This window comes from Orbicella franksi, chromosome 2 (genome assembly GCF_964199315.1).
Source record: "Orbicella franksi chromosome 2, jaOrbFran1.1, whole genome shotgun sequence".
Lineage (NCBI taxonomy): Eukaryota > Metazoa > Cnidaria > Anthozoa > Scleractinia > Merulinidae > Orbicella > Orbicella franksi.
In genome coordinates this window covers 9081792-9105876 of record NC_138146.1, presented here as the reverse complement: position 1 = coordinate 9105876, position 24085 = coordinate 9081792, and the positions used below count along the sequence as shown (strand labels likewise).

The following is a 24085-nucleotide window of genomic DNA, read 5'->3' as shown; positions in this document are numbered from 1 at the left end:
CATAAAGGAAAGTGTTTTTTGTTTTTTTTTTGTTTTTTTTGTTTTGTTTTGTTTTGTTTTACTCGATTTGATGGCACTGAGGAGACAGCACTCACCCCTCACCAAAATGTGAATGATGTGGCCCATCAATAAGTTTAATTTTGTTGCCCCTCATCCTTGATTCATTGGGGTTTTTTTAACCAGCTTTTCAAGTTTTCCCCAAAAACCTACATTTCTAAATTGAATTGAGACTCCAAGGGCCATATGTTTGACAGTGATAGAGCTGATATTTGCTACCCTTGTTTTGTGTTCTTATATAGCTATTTGTATCAAGAGTGAGAGCAGTGTTTTCTGTAATTGGTTTTTAAGCCAGTTGCTCAAAGGCTGAATGATACTATCCAGTAGATAACTGTTGACAAAGCAAACAATCCTGTCCACTGGACAATGTTTTATCTGGTGGATAGCATCATCCACCCTTTGGATAACTGGAAGCTAAGTAAGAAATCTGGTTTCAAGTCCTGTTAGGGTGTCCTTGTCTTTTAACCACTTAAAGGTGGCTAGCAACAGATTCCAGCACTTTCCAACAGCTTTCATGCTTCAATGTTGCCACTCTGTCATATGATTACCCAAAATAGGGGGGGGGGGGGGCAGGCCCCCCAGGCCCCTCCCCTAGATCTGCCACGGAAGCTATAAATTTCAGAAAGCCCCTTGCTCTCCTTGTGGTACGATTCTCTTTAGAACAAAGGTAATTTGGTCTAAATGCAAATGCAGATTAGTGAGTATTAGTGTCAACTACATATTAGGTGTCGACTACTTTGCCAGCTTTGGTGTTAACTAGTGTTGTAATGTAGTTATAGGTCTGTGGACTGCATGTCGGAATTGTATGTTCTTTATTCTGTTGCCAGCTTTGGTGTTAACTTTTAGTGTTTGGTAGAAAGAAGCCGTTAAGGAGAAGAATGCATTTCCACTCTTTGTTTGAACCCTGGCAAACACACTATTGCAGTTTGAAAACAGCAGATGAGGGGGACATTGTTGAACCAAGCTAGGGGTAATTCCAAAAGATACAAAGTCATGTGACAGACGCATTCTCTGCACTAAAAAGGGAGAAGTAGCACTACTCAAAAAGTAACTGCTGTCCCAGGTCAAAATGTGCAGCTCCAGAAAATATCCATACCCACCCCAAGGAATACTACCGGTAATGGAAATTGCCAGGGGAGGGGTATTAAAGACCAGAATTTTTAAAGGAAAGTATGTTGCTAAATCTGAATTCCCAAGGGGGTGGGGGATTCAAGCTTAAAAACCTTCCATGGGAGGGGTATGGATATTTTCTGGAACAACACAATAAGAGTGGTATCCTACGACATATAAACCCACATGGCTCTGGAGACGAGAATGAAGTGTAACATGCTAAAGATGCCAGAGTGCTTGTGTCTTACACGTTGTGTTATACCAAAAGGAAAAGCACTCAGTGTTTGTGTGATCCTGTATAAAATGTATCTTCCACCCAATATGTAGTCAGCATTAATGCTAACTAATCTGCACTTACATTTAGACCAAATGCCATTGTTCTAAAGAGAATAGCACCACAAGGAGAGGGTTAGAGGTTTAGCATACTTCAGCCTCCTAAACCATCCCAATGGAGCACTCTGCAGTAAAAAGGACCACCACAACTTTTTTTTAATGATTGGGCATTTGTGCAATAACATTATGGGGACCATATCACAGAGAGTGGTAGTATTGAATCATTGTATAAGTGATGGAAAGGGCTGAAAACTATTGACAGCCTACTGAAAAGATATCTTAAACCAAGTACCCAGGAGTACTCTACATCTCATTCATCTAGTAGCATGATAGTTTGTATGAGAATAATATGAGATGTCCAATTAAATTAAACATCTTGGTCTTGACCATTATGTAGTCAAACAAAAGTAGCAGTCAGGCTACATGGGTGGCCATTAAGAAAACTTTCCTGAAAGATCTGGTGGAACTGCTTAGACTGCTTGCTCACAGGTTCAGCTATATGGGTTATTGACCAATTGTGAGGTCAAGATGGCTGGATATTGGCCAAGTTCTTTTTTTGTGAGTTTATGGACCAAGATGGAGTCAAGGTCCATAAACTCGCAAAAAAAGAACGAGTCCAATATCCAGCCATCTTGACCGAAGAAGCTTGGTCAATAAAGAATTTATTATATGGCTTTCAGGGAAAATTAATTTTTCTCGAAGGACAAGGCGGGTAGTCCCAAGCGGGCAAGATAGCTCCATCTTGCCCGCTCAAGTAGCCAATCACAGCACAGGATTTGCTTCATCTTGCCAGCTCACGGAGCTAGCCATATAATAATATGGCTCCTATACCATGTATAATTTCATAGAGAAAAGGTGTCTTATATTTTTTAAATATATTTCTATTGCCACGAACTCAAAAGCTGGTTAGTAGATATTTTAACAGTCAAGAATATACTTTGTCTAGTGTGATCATCTGGGTGAGCACAGTTGTGAAAAGATCAGTTTTTGACTAATGTTTGGAAAGCCTGAGCAGAAATCCTCTTTAGAGTGTAGTGAAAAAGAGTTAACTTTGTCAGTTGGTGTTAAAAGTGAGGTCAGTTGAAACTGATTTGGCTGTAAGACTAGTTAGAGTCAAAGCCCTACAACACACATACAGCCCACAGACCTATAACTACATTACAACATTAACTGACCAAAGTTTAAGACAGGCATGAACTCAACAACAGCCACGAGCAGTTTAAAAGATCAAATGTTAAGACTGCCTGGCGTTGTAAATCAGCAAGACTGGCAGAACTCTTAAGTAGCGTGAGACTAACTGAACACAAACAAGCAACAAGAAATTGTGAAGTTAACAATCACATTCTGAACATCATCAGCTTACAGACCACAGAATTTACTGAGACTGTGCTCAATACTTAACATGCTATACAAACTATTTTCAGCGACAGACTTTGGAAAGCTGGTACACCAACTTAGAACAAAAGCCACTCAACAGAAGTCAATAACCGAAGATTTTCTTTACAAATGTGTATTAAGAGTCTAGAATAAATAAAGCATTGTTTTGTGTTGTTGTGTTGTTGTCATACAAAGTGAAACAACTTATTCATGACACAAAAATAACACCTGAAAACACTTTTCACTTGACTCTGAAGATGACTTCCCTTTAGATTGTTGAAACATCAGTCAACAACAGTTCTGTTCAGATCTACCTTCGCCCAGATAGTCATGTTAGAGGAAGTACTTATACTCCTAGCTTCTGACCACTTATTAAATTAAAAAGAGGAACTACAGCTGCATCTTTTCCTTTAAATTGTATTTTCCAAAAACTGTTATGTACAGCATCTCTTAAATAAAATTCAAAATAGTCTCATTTTTACATAAATGCATTTGTTCAAATGAAGTATTCCTTAGTAATTCTTTTTCTTTCAATATCAGTGCCAAAAACCACCTGTTCTATGATGCACCTAACAAAACAGGATTACAAGCTTAGCAGTTGTCTCTGTTTATGAAATTATAACCTTGCTCTAGGTGTAACAAACAGAAGATATCAATAGTAACTGTAACTGTAACAATGAATAGATACATGTTATTATACTTTACATAATTTTCTACATCCACATAATTTATTTCCCTGCACAACTGTTCTTTTCAATAGCTAGAAGAATAAATTTTGGCCTTCAGTACAAGGTTTCTTCTTATCTAGTACCCAATATTCACTCAGTATTCTCGGAGATTGCTGAAGGATGCCTGTACTTGAAAAATTAACCAAATTCTTTTTGCTCACAGAGCACTTTCAATTACTATTGCTTGCCAAGATGATTTGCAGTGCCACTTGGGTCTGTACCAGCCAAATAACTGCAACTACAGTAATAGGCCAACAATATATGTAAAGTGGACTCCCACATAAAATTGGCTTAGTTGAGCAGAAATTTTAAAGGGATGGTTTCATGACTCAGAGAATGGGCAAGCTGTCACATTAGCCCAGTTAATTCCATTGTTTGTGAAACATTAAAAGCGAGCTTGTGATTTTTGCATGAAATTTTGCTTTGAAAAGTTTATGGTCAGCCATGAAAATGCTGCAATAGAGGTGGTACTTCTCATTAGCATTACTATTGTATGTACTGGCTCCCAAGCATGACTCAATTCCATTGTTTATGAACCAATCAGATGTGAGGAGATAACTTGTGCATGTGTCCAGAATAAATCCTTGCCTCTGAATAACAAATTAAATGTTCAATACTAAATTTGACACTTTCTACGTAAATCCCTGGATAACATCTGTCATTCTGCTTCATGAAGTACCATTACCAACACAACAACTACTGATCAATTGTCATATGTTTGCCAGCTCAAACAGTGCTCATTTTAGGTGACTAAAAGACACAACTTGTAAGCAACCCTGTCAATGACATGTGGGAGTCCTCCCCACCTGGAGGTAATCTAATACATCTAATACATAAGCAATCTATTCTATTATAATTATTAATAATATTTGATATAATAATACCAGACTTCAATCTTTTTACTCTAACTTAACTGCAGGTAGCCTAAAATGCTGTCATATTTTTTAATCTTCTAACAGAAACACAAGGCTCATACATTTAAACTTTACTCCTTTCAACTTATAATATGCTTACTAGGCAACACTGCACATAAATCTTCGCAGAACAAATCAGCAAGCTAGAGCTGCTAAAAAGATAAGGCTTCACTTCAGCTGTCAACTACGGGAGCATTAGAGCAAAGCTTTTTAGTGATGAAATTAATTCCAACAACTGGTAGCTTCTTGAGGACAGAGGCAAAGGGTTGCATAAGGACTCTAGGCGTACCCTCAGCATCAGAACTTCGTCATCAATCTCATTCAAAACGTCTACATCATCTATTGACAAGTTTTGCAGCAAATCAGATGAAGTGGTTTTCATAAGAGACCTCTTGCGACAAAAGACAAAGCTTTGCAGCCAATATGCTAGCAGCATAACAAACTCTTCACAGTTGGTGGTGTTAGCAACAGTGTTACCAGACAGGTCATTGTCGAGGCCATGAATTGAGGATGAATTTGCTGGTGGGGAACGCCTGAAGTCAGTAAAGACAATATGTCTCAACCCTACTCTAGAAATGCCCTCAACTTTCAACTGATCACCATCAAGTGGACAACAGTTAGTTACAATGACTTCAATTAGCTTTGTCTTCAGAAGATGGGACTGGACAGACTGCAGGAGTAGAGTCTTGTGTGTAATGGACTGCTGCTCCACATAAACCACAACCAAATCATCTGCTATTCTAGTTGCACTATCCTCCAGTCGGTCACTGACCAAAAGTGACAACGTAAGAATTCTCTGTAGCAAATACAGAGGGCAAAAATTCTGCCCACAGTTTTGATCTAATCGCTCTCCTTTGTGACGCGCTAATGACTGTCCAATCCAGTTGAGCACATCATGAATGTGACTTGATTGATTGCTTACAGACAGAAGCCTGTTTGCATTCGTCTTCACAAGGCTGAACTTCTTTATCTTAACTTCCTCCTCCATTACACTGACAAGGAAAGACAAAGCCATTGATGCATTTACCTCAAGGCAAGAATAGGCTTTGTGAACCTGTCCACATCCTGATAGCTTCACCACCATCGAAACAAATTCCCATGTGATTTTCTGGCGTATCATCTCCATTGCTACAACAGGATGTAAGACTTGAATTTGCCTTAGAATTCGTATACACTCTGTACCACATTTACTTTGCTTTGATAGTAGAATATTATTGAGCAGATAAAACAAAAGATCAGGTGGAGGCTTACGGTGATGGTGCATAAAACTAGCAACAGTAGCTAAGACGGACTCATGGAAATTCTCCTCCTTTAGAGATTGAATGGTATTCATTTGGTTTTCAGTGAAGCGTTTGATAAGGCCTTCCTCCTTGCTTCTTCCATCAAGTTCTGATTTTCTCAAAGGAACTCTACAGGATAGAGGTGTGGTATAATGTAAAGACTGTTCCTGTTTTGGGTATGAATGCAACATAGGCCTCTTCTTTGGTGAGAAACTCTCTGCACTTAGTGTACTCTGTTTTAAAGAAGGCGATGATGGAGGCATCTTTTTGGACCGTTTGTTGTTGGAATTACATTCGTGACGATGGTTCTTTATACAATTTGAATCAGACGATGCCATGTTGTTTAACTCTGATTTTATGTTTGGTTTTTCATGATTGAACTTTTTTTCTACTAGCTCAAAAATTCCCATTTCTGGTGTCCGGGATTGTCCACTTTTGGACTCATCATCTCTTTCTGTCTTCACCTAAAAACAGCAATATCAATATCAGTGTTTACAATGAGTTAATTACATTTCCAACAATATAATTATTATTTGTATCATTCTTTTTCTTCTTTTTTGTATTTTATTATTTTTTCTTGATTTGAGGTCACTTACATTTTTTTATAAACAGACATGGTAACTCATAAATTTACATGCACACACACCTCAGTTCCTCTTAACTCTCTTCTACTTTTAGATATAATACTAGTTCAGCACAGCAACAACACGAGATTCTATATCAGTCTATTTGTTTTTGTACTTGCCCCTTTTCATATTGAGCTTTTAATTTATTATTTGATTTTGCGATCATTGTCTCAAGCTGGTGAATTATTTTAATTTTGGAATTAAATACTTTAATTGAAGGAAGAAATTTGTTCCATCTACAAGAATATAAATTATACTGCTTATCAATTGAAGGCTTTTGTGCAAAAATGGCGTATATAGCATTTGGGCCGATTGTTATTTTTTGCAGGATCAAGCTAATTTTTGGCAGACTGACTTGTTTTGACATGAAAAGCATTGTTGCGTAATTGCTTTTGTTGATTTACGCTTCGTTTTTGAGAAATAACGTATACTACATAAAAAACTCAGTTTTCCAAGGGTATCTTTTGGAGATCTTTTGTTGAGCGGAAAACACAAGAAACCTCTTGTTTTGCTAAACAATGAAGTCACCGAAGCGTGGTATTTGCCACTAGTTTTATTATTCATATAATTACGCAATTCTCTTACTGTTGCTTTGTTGGCGCAAGCGAATAAGGCGCTGAAGGGCTGGATTCGAGTTTGTTTTGTTGTGACACTGGTTCGATAAGAGGTCGGTCAATTTTTTTTCCGGTCTATATCTCTACTTCTTTCAAAAATCAAAACATCTATTTAAATTTAAAAAATGTGCCGTCAAAGCTGCTAAAAGTAACCGTTTAAGTTTGCGCCAAGTCAAAATCCACCTTCGAAGGATTCGCTCCAAAAGATGCCACTCAGAAAACTGAGTTTTTTGCATACGTTATTTCTCGAAAACGAAGTGCAAATCAACAAAAACAATTACGCAACGATACCTTTCATGTCAAAACAAGTCAGTCTGCCAAAAATTAGCTTGATCCCGCAAAAAATAAAAATCGGCCTAAAATGCTATATACGCCCTTTTTGCACGAAAGCCTTCAATTATTAAAGTATGATTAACAAACTCGTCCTCACACCTTAGAATGCCAAACAGTATATCTTTGACAGAAATGTGTTCTATCTCAACTCCTTGATTATCAAGCCATTTTATAACCTCAGCCCAGAAATTCTTAAAATAGTGACAAGAAATAAAAGTGCTCCAAGGATTTCGCTCATTTCACCACAAAAGGAACACATCAGAGATGGTAAAATACCTGTAATTTTGCTTAGAAAAGAATTTGTTACAAGACACCTGTTAAGTAATTCATACTGAAATTCCCACAATTTTGTGTCCAAGGAAGTGCTAAATGGCAACCTGTAAATCTCTTTCCATTCTAAAATGTCATTGACAAAAAGGACATTAAAATTCAGTTGGACAGTTGGTGGATTGATGCCTCTATTTCAAAGTTCCTTATAGACAGTCTTTGAAACCACTGTTTCTATTAAAACATTTTTCCCATTAAAACTTAACTCAATTTCATTATGTCAACTGAAAAGCTCATCAACTATAGAAGCAGACATGGTTAATGATTCACGCCATTCAGCTGGTAAGGCATCGATTACAGACATAAGTCATAACGGCGAGATGTTTAGTTCTCTCAACTTGTAATTACTTTTGACAATAAATTCATTGTTATTGGAGATTAGATCCCCCATTCTGGGAATTCCTTTTTCTGCAAGATTTCTAGAATACACAGATTTGCCTCTGATATAAATATTTTTATTGTTCCGCATGATAGCCTTTAAAAGATCTTGTCTATTTTGACCTTGTAAACTTATGTGATTTGCTATGGAGAATTTTGCAAAACTTTTTAAGTATTGTTCGTAAAATGCTGGAAGCTTTACAGGCAATTTCTTCAAATCAAAATTGCAACATAAGATAAATTTACCCCCAATGGGTTCAAGATAATGCAGAAGAATTTTTTTCCAGTTGCTCAATTGATCAATAGCCAATTTCTTGCAACAAAGAACTCTCTGGGTTTCTATTATAGGATGTATGTAATATATTCTTCCAGGTGTTTAGGTACAGCAATATTAACTGTGCAACTTAATACAGAAACAGTCAAAAGTAAACAAAAATATCTGACGACATAATCAAAACAAGTGACAGAAAGATTAGACATTTTAGCAACAGTTGAAAAAAATTCATTTAGTGTTCAGAATAACCTGGTTCCACTTTCTGCTCAATGTAAGTTATAATCTATAAGTTCTTTGCAGCAATGTATAACAAAGTAACTATTTAATTCATTTCTTCATCTATCCAGAATATATCATCCCCAAGGGCAGGGAACTCCAATGTAAAAAGGTGGGAGATGCTCACTGGAAAAATAGGAATCACACCCCCTAAAGGAGGCCCATCTGGATTTTATTTGGCCCCTAGAAGATTCTACTTTAAAACAAACATTTTTTTTTCTTCACCTGCAACCCTAAAAGATAGCTTGACAGCTAACAATAGTGGCATTTTGTCCTGAACACCTGAAGTGAGACCAAAATCCACTTTTTGTTTACCCCTGAATGAGACGATTAGCATCCCCAACCTTTTCACATAGAAGTCCCCCCACCAATCCTCCTGTAAGATATCATCAAGGTCTGGCTGATTGTTATCAGCCTCAGCCTTGACTGATAATTATAATAACACTTATTTCTCCTTTGATTATTCTAGATGTCACAAAAAACTTCATCCAATATTGTTTAAAATCTGCAGCCATCTCCATCTGAACATTGGGTGATTCCAGAAAATATCCATACCCTACCATGGATGGCATGAACATTTTAAACTCAGTGGATTCATTAAGGGCCGGGCACCGGGCAAATTGACTGTCTGTGAGCACAACTTTGCCTGGCTGTTCAACTCTGGGCTTTCAGTGCAGCTTTTGTTAATAAAACTTGAATGCAAGTTGCTTTTCTTTGATTTCTGCATGTGCCTTCCCAAAAATAAAACTGAAATTCATTTTAAAAAAAGAAAATCTCCTTGTCTTATTCCTTCCTTGACACTGCTCATGTATCACCCCATGATTCATTGCAAAAGGAAAATTGATTGACGGTCTACATGAAAACCCATCTTGAAATCTCCCAGAATTACGATGGCTACCGGCGAAAGAACGATCGCGCAATATTTTCCTGTTCGACCTCCACCTGAGAAAAAGTCAAGAGGTAAGTAGTGATTTAACCATTTCTTTTCGGAATGTTGAATGGCTAACTTCATGCTCAGTGAAGAGTGAAATCTTTTCAACACCCAGTTAAGTTTAATATTGTAGTGTCAAGATTTTTAAATATGATTAAGCATTGTCTAACACATGCAGATATCAAACTCTCTTGTTCAAGGCGATTTCATGTATAGAATCGAAACATTTCAAAATATTTTGTATAGACAAAATGTTCTAGATTTTTTGTTCAAAAAAAGAAGGCAACGAACAATTGTTATTCATGTTCAGTGAAGAGTGAAATATTTTCAAAGACCCGATTAATTATAAGCTTATTATCGTAGTACAGGTGATTTGTAAACAACAATGTTTAACATGTTGAAACATACTAGCAAAAGTATGGCTCGGTGACATAACAACACAAGTTGACGGGGCTTGCTCAACACAACAACTTTATTCTCTAAGCATCTTGGGTAATACAACAGCTTAACACAACTTCCGGTTACGAATATATTACACTGCTTTCCCCCAGATTTTCAGGATGCACTTATACCCAAGACAACTGGTTTTCTAATCCTTTGAGATCTTCGCAAAACTGTAGGTGGACTACTTACAACTAAAGGCGATACAACAGTATCCTCGTTTTCAGGCAGATCTACATGTGGTTCAGAAGTACTATTGAGAGGATTCACATTATCATCATTTATTTTCTGACCACTTGATTCAGGCACCACGACATCTGGCTCACTGACATCATCTGGTACATTATCATGTGCTCTTATCATGTGATCAGTGTGCACATATCTGGTTTTGTGTCCTGTCCTAACTACATAGGTTCTGGGCCCACAAACTTTAATTATAGTGCCTGGAATCCACTCATCAGTCTTAGAATTAGCCCTCGAGTTTCGTACCCGCACCCTGTCATTTCTTACAAAGGATCTTTCCCTCTTACATTTCAAATCCTTAAACATTTTCTGTTTCTCTTGCTTATTCTCTACAACATGTGCCAGATTAGGCTTAATCAGACTTAATCTTGTTCTTAGGCAATGCTTCACCATCAACTCAGCGGGGGTCACACCAGTTGTACTGTGAGGGGCTGTGCGATACCGAAATAGAAAATTAGCAAGTCTGTGTTTCATAGAGATGCCCTTTTTACCCTCAAGCACTTGTTTAACTAAAGCATCCTTAACAACTCTCACAGACCTCTCCGCTGCCCCATTAGATTGAGGGTGATAGGGTGGAACCAACGTGTGCTTGATGCCGTTTTTGCACATGAATTCAGCAAATTCAATGGACGTAAACTGTGGTCCGTTTTCAGACACCACCTCTTCAGGTAAACCATGAGTAACAAAAATTAAACAGAGCTCATCAATAGTCCGTTCAGTAGTTGTAGAGCTCATATGTTTCACTTCAATCCACTTTGAGTGGCTATCGATTACTACAAGGAAGTAATCATTACCCTTCTGACAGAAATCAATATGGATCCGTTGAAATGGTCTAGTTGGCCACTTCCATGGGATCACAGGTGCACTGGGTGGGGCATTTCTAACATTTTGGCATACTGTACATATTCTCACTGCTTCCTAGATTTCCTGATCCATTTTTGGCCACCACATGCATGTACGAGCAATTGCTTTCATACCACATATACCAGGGTGTTCCCAATGCAACTGCCCCAGCATTTTGGCTCTAAAGATTGGTGGAATAATCACCCTAGAGCCCCAAAGGACACAATCCTGTTCACAGGACAGCTCATTTCTTCTATTATGATAGGGTTTGAGGGTCTCATCAGGACACCCTTCTGGCCAACCTGACATCACAAATTGATGTACCTTACCAAGTACAGGATCTACAAGGGTTGCCTTTCCTATATCTTCTGCAGTGATTGGAAAATCATCATCAATTACACTCACACTGTAGACCACACCCTCACTTCCCACTGTGGAGTCCTCATGTGGTAGCCTTGAGAGAGCATCACAGTTGGCATGGTCTTCAGATCTTTTGTATTCAATCTCATAGTCATACGCCGAAAGTACTAGAGCACACCTCTGCATTCGAGCTGCTGCTAGTGTGGGGATAGCGGATTTTGGATTGAAAATTGCCAACAATGGTTTGTGATCAGTGATCAGGGTAAATTTACGTCCATACAAAAACTGGTGAAATTTTTTTACACCAAAAACAATTGATAATGCTTCACGCTCAATTTGTGCATAGTTCCTTTCACTTGAACTCAGTGTCTGAGAGGCATAGGCTATTGGCCTCTCCTGGCCCTCATCCATCACATGGCTAATAACTGCTCCAATTCCATAGCTGGACACATCACAAGCAAGTCTCAGTTCACGGTCCCCATCATAATGCACCAACAGTGCATCACTGGTGAGACCTTGTTTACAAGCTTCGTATACTTGCTGACACTCTTTTGTCCATGTCCACTGGACACCCTTTTTGAGGAGCTCAAGTAATGGTGCTAGTGTGGTTGCTAAACCTGGTAGAAATGGGTGATAGTACTGGACCATGCCCAAAAAAGATCTCAACTCACTGATGTTTTGTGGTACTGGTGCCCTTTTTACAGCATCTACTTTTTTCCTCAACTGGATGCAAACCTTCAGCATCTATCTTCAAACCCAAATAGACAACTTCCCTCTTCAGAAATTCACACTTTGCCATCTTCAAATGCAGGTTATATTTATGCAACCTCTCCAATACCTCAGCCAGGATTTTGATATTCTCCTGCCAACTGACACCACCAATAAGAATGTCATCCTGCTTACACACACATTTTTCTACTCCTTGCAAAATCATATCCATTTTAGCTTGGAATATTTTAGGTGCTGATTTAACCCCATATGGTAATTTGGTGTAGGAATAGAGTCCCTTGTGTGTGCTAATTGTCAGGTACTCACGACTTGCTTTATCAACACTTAGCTGAGCATATGCATGCGACAAATCAAGTTTGCTGAAAAATTTTGATCCCGAGAGGCCAGCATACAAGTCCTGTTGGGTGGGAAGGGGATACTACTCATCTTCAACAGCTGAGTTGATGGTTACTTTGTAGTCCCCACAAATTCTAACCGATTTCTCAGCCTTTGGCACAACTACTATTGGGCTTGCCCAGTCTGATCTGTCAGTTTTGACGATTACCCCATTTTTCTCTAATTTATCCAACTCCTTTTCAACTTCATCTTTTAGTGCATATGGAACCCTATGTGGCTTAATAAATATGGGCTTTGCACCATCTTTCATGGTGATGTGTCCTTCCAACCCTTTCATGCCCTCATAGCTATCTTTGAACAACTCACTGTGTTTAACTAGTAATCCATCAAGTTGACTTTTGGCACTTTCCACCTCGGATCTTGTTAAACTGAATATTTCACCCCACTCAAGCCTTATATGGTTTAACCAATTTCTTCCCAGCAAAGTAGGCTTCTTCTCATAATCAGCTACAATAATTGGCAACGTATATTCATGGCCCTTGTACACTACATCACACAGCATTTCACCACACACTGTAAGGGTTTCACCCGTATAGGTTTTCAATTCAACTTTTGACGGACGAAGTGGAAAATTACTGAATTTCTGAGAATGTGTGCTCTTACTCATTATTGAGTAATCAGCTGCAGTGTCTACTTCCATTGCACATGGTGAACCATTTATGGTCATTTCTACAGTATAACTTTTGTTGGTAGGATTATCTGTACCAACTGCATACATGGAATAAATACCTAACTCATCATTATCATCATAACCTTCTGTGTTTGATTCTAAGACACTATGAACTGTACCTTTAGCTCCTGGTTGTTTTGTTTTCATGCTAGACTCAACATCTTTACTGTGACAAACTGATGAGAGGTGACCTACTTTGCTACATTTGTAGCATTTTGCTAACTTAAATTTACACTTAGGTGCAGCATGCTTACCACCACACCAGTAACATGAGGGTTCCTTAGTGTTTACAGTTCCCAGTTTATTTACTATGGCTTGGCTGTCATCACTTGCACTGACAGGACGGAATTCTTGGGTGTTCTTCTCTGCCATTTCCATTGACTTTGCAATCTGGCACGCTTTCTCAAAAGAAAGATCCTCGGTGTTCAAAAGTTTATTCTGTATTTTGGGATTGTTCAATCCGCACACAAAACAGTCTCTCAGAGCTCAGTTGAGAAACTCTCCATAGTTACAATGAATCGATAACTTCTTCAAGGCCACAATAAAGTCACTGATGGATTCGTCTTGTTTTTGATAGCGAGTTCCAAAATGAAAACTCTCTGCTATCTCCAATGGCGCTGGATTGTAATGTTTCTCCAATGCTTTGACAATGTCCGCAAAAGGAGTGTCTTTTGGTTTCACTGGTGCCAGCAGATTGCTCAGGGTAGAATATGCTTCGGGTCCAATCTCAGTCAGAAAGATAGCATGTTTTCTATTTGCAACTGCGAGATTGGCCTCCTCTTTACCCTCGCCTGTTTCTTCTATGATATTATTTGCCATGAAGAACATTTCCATTCTTTCCACATAGGAACGAAAAGTCTCTCGCTCAGGGCTGAACTCGCCGACACGACCAAACAATCCAATTCCCGCCATTTTGATAGCACGTGCTCAACCTTTGATCAAGTTGCCTCAGTCGAAAACAAACCTTTTTCCTCACACAGAGAAAATCAAAACTTCACTGGATTTCTCATGCGTCTTCATGCATGTAGAGTATCCCATCCTCGTCACCAAAATGAAACATACTAGCAAAAGTATGGCTCGGTGACATAACAACACAAGTTGACGAGGCTTGCTCAACACAACAACTTTATTCTCTAAGCATCTTGGGTAATACAACAGCTTAACACAACTTCCGGTTACGAATATATTACACACGTGTAAAAATCGAACTCTCTTGTTCAAGGCGAATTTATAGCAAAGGTCCAAATCATTTCAAATTATTTTATATAAATAAACCTTTTCAATTTTACACAAAATTTGAAGAAAGGATTGAACAATCGGTTCAACTTTTTAACTGGTTGCCTAGCACATGACCAATTTCTTCCCTGTTGCATGAGTTTCAAGTTTCAGTTTTATGTGAACAAGAAACCAGTTCGCACGGAAATATAAGCTTGAATATTATTCACAGACACAGACATGCTGCTGCTTGTGCGGTCAATTGCTAATTTATTGTTCGAAAAGTTGAGTTTTAGATATACTACGAGCAAACCATATTTTTCTTTTAGTCCGTCGAGAATGGAGCAGAAAAAAAACAAGGACATGTGAAAGCTGGGGGCGAGGCAAGGTGAAATTTTTTTTCGTTTTATTGCTTGATTAATGGCATCGAATTATGATTCAAATCTAAAGAATGATTACTTTTTGGCAACTGAAGGATGTTGGGTTAATGTTATGCCTCAAAAGGCAGAAAAACAGAACTCTACAGCTGTAAGATTTTTAAAATTTGCCATGGGAGCATGTCCAGACCCATAGGAGGGGAAGGGCCATCAGCCCTTCCCATTTATGTGCCCGGCTGCTAAATCCATATGCCCTCCTGTCAGAAATCTTAATGAATCCCCTGTAAACCCCCCCTCGCCTTCGGAAATTCCAAACTGGTTTACCCCCCATGCCCTTCGAGTCATTAAACCCTCCTTCCCTCTGGGATTTCTGATTTTTTCTCAGACCCTTTGGAATTCCTGTTTGACTGCTAAAACGTCTGATAGACGGGAAACTTGCACCTTTTCCCTCCTTGAAGAAAATTCTGCTCACAATTTTCAGTCAAGCAAACAAGCAACTCAAATTTGTTATAAACATTTAATAAAGTACACCCTGCCTTTCCCTTCTAAGTTTTACCTTTAAGTTGCTTACCACCAAATAAACTTTTTGTTTTCAGTTCATTAGCTTCATATATTCAGGAGGGTAGATCATATTGATACCAGTGGAATGCAAATGTAAAGTTCATGATGTGCGGGCCGTCACCCACTATATTGAAAATTTCATTCATTGAGCAACTGCTGACCACTTAACATAACGCAACCTACAAATATGTCAGGCATTCCTTTTGGAAACGAGAGACTGATGCGTGTTTTTCGCACGCAACAAGATCGTCGCTCGACAATTTTAGATTGGAAAGAAACACAGACTTGTATCTATCAACTAATTTATCAACTTTAAGGCCTCTTCAATGTGGAGCTTGCTGCACAACCCATCTGCTCACTTCACCGCATGAACATTAACACCTGCCTGATCGATCTTTATCCTGCTTCTGCAATCAGTTCATGCTACAAGCTGGAAAAATTATCAGATCAGCGATTACAAGGGAAGCTTTTGAGCTTTCGCTGTCTTCCACCTCTGGAAATTCAGAGCTGAAACCCCCATGTGTTTCGAATTCCAAACTGTATTACCCCTGCAATGCCTTCCGAATTCCAGTCCAAGAAACCCCCCTCTCCCTCGGAATTCTAAGATGCCGCCCGTGGTATGGTATGGATATTTTCTAGAATAACCCATTACTCTAAGGTCGACCCTGGATTGCATGACACATGCAAATACACGGTACCAAAAATGTCAGATAGAGTGTACTGATAAAACCATGATTTACTCTAGTGTCCATGCAACAACGCCTACAGTTAAATTAAATTAATCACCTGTAACTTCAAATCCCTGGCTTCTGATGCACTACAAGCTGAAGATCTCTTGTCAATACAAGCTCCATTATCTTCAGTTTTGATGTTGAACAGTCTCGTGCGGTGCTTCAAGTCCAACTTTCTTAATTTAACCATAGCCTTCAGTTTCTTAATACCATCTTTCGAGACTTTATACTTGCCCGACGGACTATATACACATCTGACTGAGCTCGAAGCTTGAGATTTTTTATCGGGTTTGCTAGCATCGGAAACTTCAACCGCCGGCGTTTCTTCGTTCACAGTGTCATCCTCTTCAATGACAATCACAGGGTTCTTTAAACTATTGTCCTCAACTCGGCAGAGGTCTAAAGGATGCTTGTCTTCAGAATCTTCATCATCACTTATAACTATAACATCAACGGTTGTTTTAATTTCCCCATTTTCCATTTCTATCAGCCAGAGCTTCAAACATGGCGTGTGCACACAAGGTTAGTACTTTATGTAAGACTACGTATAATGTCCCGAGGATATGGCTGAAGCTCTAATATACCCCTTGAAGTCTTGTATACCTCTGTAAGCCCCTGTAACCCCTTGCATACCCGTGTAAGTCCCTGTAAGCCCCTGTAATCCCTTGTACACCCCTGTAAGCCCTTGTATACCCTGTAAAACCTTGTATACCCCTGTAAACCTTTGTTTACCCTTGTATACCCCTGTACATCGGTGTACACCCATGTAAACCCCTGTATACTCTTGTATACCCCTGTAAACCCATGTAAAGCTTTGTTTACCCTTGTATACCCCTGTAAACCCCTGTATACCCCTGTAAGCCCCTGTAAACCCTTGTATACCCCTGTAAACCCCTGTAAACCCTTGTATACCCCTGTAGCCGTCTGTATACCCCTGTAAGCCCTTGCTTACCACTATAAACCCCTGTATACCCCTGTAAACGCTTGTATACCCCTGTAAATTCCTGTATATTCCTGTATACCCCAGTAAACCCTTATATACCCCTGTAAATCCCTGTATACTCCTGTAAACCCTTGTACAACAAGGGTATACAAGGCTTTACGGGGGTAAACAAGAGTTTACGGGGTATACAGGGGTGTACAAGGGTTTACAGGGGTATACAAAGGCTTACAGGGGTATGCAAGGGTTTACAGGGGTATATAAGGGTTTACAAGGGTATACAGGGGTTTACAGGGGTATACAAGAGTTTACAGGAGTATACAAGGTTTCACAGGAGTATACAAGGGTTTACAGGCGTATACAAAGGTATACAAGGGTTTACAGGGGTATCCAGGGGTTTACAGGGGTATGCAAGGGTCTATAGGGGTATACAAGGGTTTACATGGGTATGCAGGGGTTTACAGGGGTATACAAGAGTTTACAGGAGTATTTACAGGGGTATCCAGGGGTTTACAGGGGTATACAAGGGTTTATAGGGGTATACAAGGGTATACAAGGGTTTACAAAGGTTTACAGGGGTATACAAGGGTTTACAGGAGTATAGAAGGGTTTATAGGGTTATACAAGGGTTTACAGAGGTATACTAGAGCTACAGGGGTTTACAGGGGTATACTAGAGCTACAGCCATATTCTCGGGACATTATACGTAGTCTTACATAAAGTACTAACCGCATACAATGCACATGCGACCATTGTTGGCGCCAAATTTATAGGTGCATTTTCCTCAAGGGGCTTGACCGTGTTACCTAATTTGACACCTAAAAAAAATGCTCCTCAGAGAGTTCCTCGAATTTGCTGTAACCACAACTTGCCGAATATCTGCCATGCCTCCAGACGCCAACGTAGCTCAACAGGAAAATAACGGATTTGGGCCACTTTCTAAGCCTCGTGGAGGAGCGGCAGTGATTGCCTCGTGGGTTGTGGCCATTATTTCAGCAGTTGTGCTTGTGTTATCATCGGTGAGGAAGAGAGGGGGCAAGGAAGGAATTCTTTTTCTGGTCTTCGCAGCTGCCTTGCTTACTCTTAGTGCAGTTTTGGGGGAGCTTCTGCGGAGAGTTTGCCTGGTAGCTGAAGAGATTCAACACAAGGAGACGAGATACCAAGGAAAGTGTTGGAAAGTGCTCAATTTCGCATTCGGATATTGTCGCGCTATTTTAGCAGTGGCCGTTGTTGCCGCTTTGTTAATGTGCATGTGCTTTGCTTTGAACGAACATTATGAAGCCTTTTCCCACCCAGACTATGTCATGTTATTTGCACTGAACTGCCTTTTGGTTCCACAGTTGGTTTTCCTTGTTGGTGCTCGAGAACTGTCTCCTGTAGAAATATCGGAGATAAACGAAAAAGAAAACAAGAATGTTGCTGATGGACTGGCTTGGAGTTATTATTTTGGCTACCTGAAGCTGGTGCTTCCAAAACTTGACGATCAGATCTCAAAATCAGATAAATTTCGTTATAAGATAACAAAGAGAAAGCTTTTCATCTTGCTGCCTAAAACCTGCTACGCGTATGATGAAATTGCGCAGGCAGATGAGAGGGTGAAATGCGCCGGTAACCTCCCAGAGTATTTAAGAAATAGGGCCGGTATACAGGCGCGATCTTACAAGCATGCAGTGCACCGTATAGAGATGCCCAACCCTGATGGGGGAATGAAGGAATATTACTTTATCCTCGAGTATGCCACTCCTCTTGCGTCCCTGTATGATATGTCCATGCATGTAGATGCTCCCCTGACTCGTCAAGAACTCGATAATCAGGTAATGTCTTCGTCAATTCTAATCTTCAACATATCCCCCCTGGCTAATCCACCTTCCCCCCCCCTGGCATTTGACATGTTAAAAATATTGGTGTAAATATTCCCTTTAAAAATGGTGTTCAAATGTCCCATCTTTGGATCGCACTACATCCTAGATATACATGGCAAAAAAGATTAGTGGAAAAGAAAAAAAAGTCATCCTCTAGCGCTTTCATTCTGTCCCAAGTATTGCCTTTATGTAAGCTTACCATTACAATATAAAAGTGATTAAATTTTCACTAGTCAAACTTGTTCAAATCCCCTCCACACACCTCTGACATAAAATTCCCACCCCCTAGAGGCACATGCCTTGGGTAAGTAATGTTGGAGTGATAATGATGTCTTTATTATGTCTTTATTAGGGGTTGGTGAATGTTTTTTATTTATGACCTGACCAAAAATTTGATACCCTATTTAAGACCTAATAATGATAATGATAATGATAATGATAATGATAATGATAATGATAATGATAATGATAATGATAATGATAATGATAATGATAATGATAATGATAATGATAATGATAATGATAATGATAATGATAATGATAATGATAATGATAAACTAATATTTTAAGAGGAGGCCTCCAATCACCTAGAGGTGGTTTTCAGGAGGGTCCTCTAAAAATTATCAACCCTTAAATCAATGCTTTGTTTCAGACTTGTCTCAGGGTTACCTAGTTCAAACCTGTGTTTAAAAGACATTATGGAGGGCTTTTGTTGATCGTCTTATCGATGGTGATGAAAAATTAGCTTCTTTTAAAAACAATGAATTCAAGACAATAGTGCAAAAACCATACTCTATTTGAGACCACAATGACCAAAATTAATAACCTATTTATGACCAAAACAGCTAAAAACCATACCCTCTGGGTCCGGACATACCCATACTAGTACAGCCCACATAAGGGAGTACTCCCTGTGACTGTTTTCCTTGTAGTGATGAAGTGGCCTTTCTACTCCCGGCCTTACCCAGAGGGAAAACTTGACACTAATTAAAAGTGACTGTATGGCTGTCTAAAAGTCTTAAAGAGTCCCTGAAATTAATGTCATTTTCTGGGCTGGGCAGTCAGTGATGGCTCAATTTATTCTCTCCCCTAAAAGGTACCAATTTACGTATTGTTTCAACTTTTACAATGCGACTACTTGAACTGGACCATAGAAAAATAGACCTATCAAGACATAGAATATTGAGAAAAATGGATGGTGATGTTTTCCACAAACTGATTAATGACCTTGAAGCCTGCAGACAATAGTTCAAGAACAAAATTTTAACCAAGCATAATTATAAACATAATTATTAAGCATGCAGATTTGTTTTACTTGAACTTATATACTGTATATGCTTTACACACACTGTAGAATTAGATCGATTCCGTCCTTTTTGGCAAATTACCATAACTAATTTCACTCAAGAAATTTAGCCGGAAATTTTGTTTTGATAGCCAAACCAAAGCTATTGAAAACCTCTTAAAAATTAATTAGCAAGACAACCAACCAACCAATCAAAAAAATTCTTCATTTCCTAGGAAGTGTGCAACATTTGTAACTTTGTTGGGTTTCAAATTTTTGTTCTAGAACTACTGTTTGTTCACTGAAGAAAAGGTTGCCATCCTTTGTTCTTAATTTAGGATTGGTTAATTTTGTTTGAACCAGCCTGGTTCATTTAGTTGCACTGTACATAATGTAATGAAGATGACAGATTTAAAAATTAATACAGCAGTCAGCAGTGTACTTAACAATGCACCTGCATTAATTTCTATCATTATTGTTTCTCCAGGTTAATACTAGTCAGGATATCTCTAATATTGTGATCATCAGCAAATCAAAATTACTTTTTCTTTTATTTGAAGGTGGTGCTGTTCATACGAAAACTGAAAGAAATTCTAGATGCTTGCCCTGAATGTATCAACAAGTATGAATTGGTGCCAATTTCAGGAAATCAGACCAACAAAATAGCAGATGTTTTGGTTGGGATTCATGATGCCACCAGTGTAAAGTTCGATGAACATACTTGAACTGATATAAGTAACACTCTATCAGCACTGTTCCAAGGCAAATGGACACATTCACTTACAAAACCAGATATGGACAGAAGAACTGTTTGTTTTCAAAGCCAAAACTAATGTTAGATATTTTTTGTAAGTTTGGGAGAACCGCAGGTTTCAAGTTCTCCCAAGATCTCCCAAACTCGCTCTTCTTGTGTTTGCATAACAGGGTGTGTTTCCTGTGTGTTAGATTGTAAACCAATTTAGGTGTCTCAACTGCTTTCTGGTAACAAGAAGTTATGCTGTCTAATAACAATCTTTCTCTCAAGTCACCTGAGACACAATGTTTAATCATCTGACTACATATTAGTCTCCAACACATTTTAGTAGTTGGTTTTTTTACTCTGATGATAATTTGATCCCCTATGGTAGTCTGCCAAGCTGTATTAGGTGTTAAACCCTAGTTTTGAGATATTTTAACATGTAGGCCATGTCAAGTGGAGGCAAGGGATGTGTCACCAACAAAAAAAAGAAAACAAAAAAGACTTTGGACAGAATGATGGGAACCAGGTGCAAGGCAACAAGGGAGGTGCAGTGGCTTCATGGTTGGTGCACTCCACTTGGGATCAAGCAGTCCAGGTTCAAGTAATGGCCAGGGATATTGCTCTGTGCTCTTGGGGAGACACTGTACACTCACAGTGCCTCCCTCCACCCAGGTGTATAGATGGGCACCAGCTAATTTAGTGCTGGAAGGGAACCCTGCAATGGTCTAGCATCCCATCCAGGGGGGAGTAGAAATACTCCCATTTGCTTCATGCTGCAGAAGCTGAAGATGAGTGCCAGTCTGATGGGCCACTTGAGGGCAGTGAGTGAGTGACATTACAGACATTTTCTAATAAACAATTCATTATTAAATGATTGGTTATAGATGATGTACAGTTTAGAATCTCATTCAAAATTAAAGTTCAGGGTGTCAGAGCTTTAACAGTGACAAAAGAAAATGTGGTACTCAGCGTTTGTTAATTATACAGTCATGTTCATGACAAACTTTTCGTGTCAAACAATTTGCTGATGTATTGTGTACTGAGATCAAACATAAAGCCTTTATATTCAGCCAGTGATTCAACAGCTGAACTCTTTTGTAGCATATTTGCAGAACCTCCAGTTAAATAATTCAGCTGGCAAATTGAACTGTCATGGATTTTGACTCCCAGTAGTAATACCCACGACTCAACTTGAAAAATGGATCGTCAGTAAACAGTGGCAATTTTGATGCCACTAAACTGAGTTTTTTAATCCCTAGGTCATATGTCATTCGTGTATGGAGCTAGAGAGGCAGAAGTTAAAGCCCACTGGCATTGTGAAGAAATAATGCAAAACTCAACGGTGAGAGAATACATGAGAAGATGTGACACCATAGAAACTAAACTACGAATTAAATCCTTGTCCGAGACATTACGACGATGTAAATGTCCCTTCTCATCCGATCAACAAAGCTGAGCGTAATACTGGATGCGTAATGAAATAATAAAATCACTTTTAGGGGTGGCGAATGGTAAAATCCGAGACTTGCCGAGACGCCGAGACCGTTGTTTAAAAATTCGAGACCGAGACTTACACGATTTCGGAAAATCCGAGCCCGAGACTCAGTGCAGAGAAAACCGAGCCCGAGACCTTAATTATGCAAAACTCCGAGCCCGAGACGTGAGATTCGTGCGCTCTTGGTCGCTTGAAACTGGATCTCATTTAGGGGAGTAGTCAAAACTATTATACAATCAATAACTTGTAGTTTATTTGAACTACCAAAATAGCAGTCACAGATAAACGCTAACTATTTAGTTATGTGTTAACATTTCGACCTTTTTACGGCCTATCACGACCCAACTTTCAGCTACTTTCGAGCTACGTTCGAGAAGCAAAATTAAAGAAAAGCAAAAGTTCCGTATTTGCCGCAGTTTGCGTAAACGCCATGCGTAATCTCAGCAACACAGACTCTACTCGCTCAACCCGATACCTCCCCGGAGAACCTCTGCTAAAAAAGCAAATCCGAGACTCCGAGACCTTGCGAAAAAAATTCGAGACTCCGAGACCGAAAGAAACACATGAAAAACGAGACTTCGTGACTCGTCAGAAAAGCTTCCGAGATTTCGAGATCGGATCAAAAATTTCCGAGATCCACGATTTTCTGGGTACCATTCGACACCCCTACTTTTTAGCGGGTTCTCATTTGTTTCCCTTTTGTTGTTCTTCTATCAGTGATTTTCGTCCCCTTGTATTCACTTTCTGGCGGCTTCTTGGTCCTGATCGGCTTATCCTATCCATTGCCCCACAAAGCGTCAGGAGAGTTCGTCCACGCCATCGACGTAAGGGTGTAAACTAAATATCTTTGATGAGATCTAATACCGATCTTCAGTTAGGCATTTTATAAGATCGAAGGTTATACCACCAGGACGTACAGCAATGCATCTCGTTGGATCACCAAAGTTTTTTTTTTATTATTTTTTTTTTTATTTTTTTTTTTTATTGCAAAACACAGGGAAAAAAAACAACTTACAGTTCAACTACTTACATTACTTATGGGATAATTACCTACATCACTTACTGGATAATTACTAACAATACAATTACTTACATTACTTACACTACAATAAGTTACATTGTATTAATCAATTAATTAATTAATTAATTAATTAAAAAGACTACTTACTACTTACATACAATACACGTTACTTACAATACTGACAAGTGTAACACTTGTTAAGGTTGACCTACAGTACAATAATATCCGTGCACAGTGTTAGCCTTAGGGTTTTCTTCATTTTTTTTTTTTTTTTTTATACAGTTGCTTGTTGGTAAATACGTTTAATTATTATTATCACCCACTTAGATTTCTAAAGATTATCATTTGACGCTGCTCCAGTTTTGAGGCTGTTGTAACATGCCAGAAAGACAGAGAAATGTTTCATTTCAGGGGGCAAGTTGCGTGTCCTACACGACCATATATAATATCTCGCCACAAGAAAATTAAAATTAAGTTTCTGTTTATTCTTTGATTTGTCTGGCCTTAGGCCTAAGACTATATTTAAAGAAAGGTTGTATGTTCTCAACGCAAGATTTTGGCTTACAAGAAGCTCCTTTAAGTTTTGCCAGAAGGTAGAGACAACTCTACAGGACCAGAA

The 24085-nt window shown here is 38.9% G+C and overlaps 2 protein-coding genes and 1 pseudogene across 3 annotated transcripts; 1 reads left to right on the top strand and 2 right to left on the bottom strand.

The window, feature by feature from the left end:
- Window positions 1-64: 64 nt before the first annotated feature.
- LOC145477960 (uncharacterized) lies at window positions 65-16639 on the bottom strand. Its single transcript, XM_081455841.1, has 2 exons — window positions 16180-16639; window positions 65-6263 (listed from the first exon to the last, which is right to left on the bottom strand). The coding sequence occupies exons 1-2, from the start codon at window positions 16603-16605 to the stop codon at window positions 4704-4706; spliced, it is 1986 nt and encodes a 661-aa protein (XP_081311967.1). The 5' UTR covers window positions 16606-16639; the 3' UTR covers window positions 65-4703.
- LOC145468090 (uncharacterized) lies at window positions 13564-14159 on the bottom strand (annotated as a pseudogene).
- Window positions 16640-17800: 1161 nt separating the features above from the next.
- LOC145477955 (stimulator of interferon genes protein 2-like) lies at window positions 17801-23386 on the top strand. Of its 2 annotated transcripts, XR_014048170.1 has the most exons (3): window positions 17801-18878; window positions 20772-21775; window positions 22210-23386. XR_014048170.1 is itself a non-coding variant. In XM_081455832.1 (2 exons), the coding sequence occupies exons 1-2, from the start codon at window positions 17892-17894 to the stop codon at window positions 20934-20936; spliced, it is 1152 nt and encodes a 383-aa protein (XP_081311958.1). In that variant the 5' UTR covers window positions 17801-17891; the 3' UTR covers window positions 20937-22200. The 2 variants fall into 2 exon arrangements, 1 of the variants encoding a protein (XP_081311958.1); XM_081455832.1 differs by lacking the exon at window positions 22210-23386 and having other exon boundaries at window positions 20772-22200.
- Window positions 23387-24085: the final 699 nt, after the last annotated feature.

Coding starts and splice junctions, on each gene's coding strand:
- LOC145477955 (XM_081455832.1), top strand. CDS start 17,892: ATGCTCCTCAGAGAGTTCCTCGAATTTGCTGTAACCACAACTTGCCGA. Junction 18,879..20,771: donor GTCAAGAACTCGATAATCAG/GTAATGTCTTCG, acceptor TTTTATTTGAAG/GTGGTGCTGTTCATACGAAA.
- LOC145477960 (XM_081455841.1), bottom strand. CDS start 16,605: ATGGAAAATGGGGAAATTAAAACAACCGTTGATGTTATAGTTATAAGT. Junction 6,264..16,179: donor CCAGGGATTTGAAGTTACAG/GTGATTAATTTA, acceptor TGCTGTTTTTAG/GTGAAGACAGAAAGAGATGA.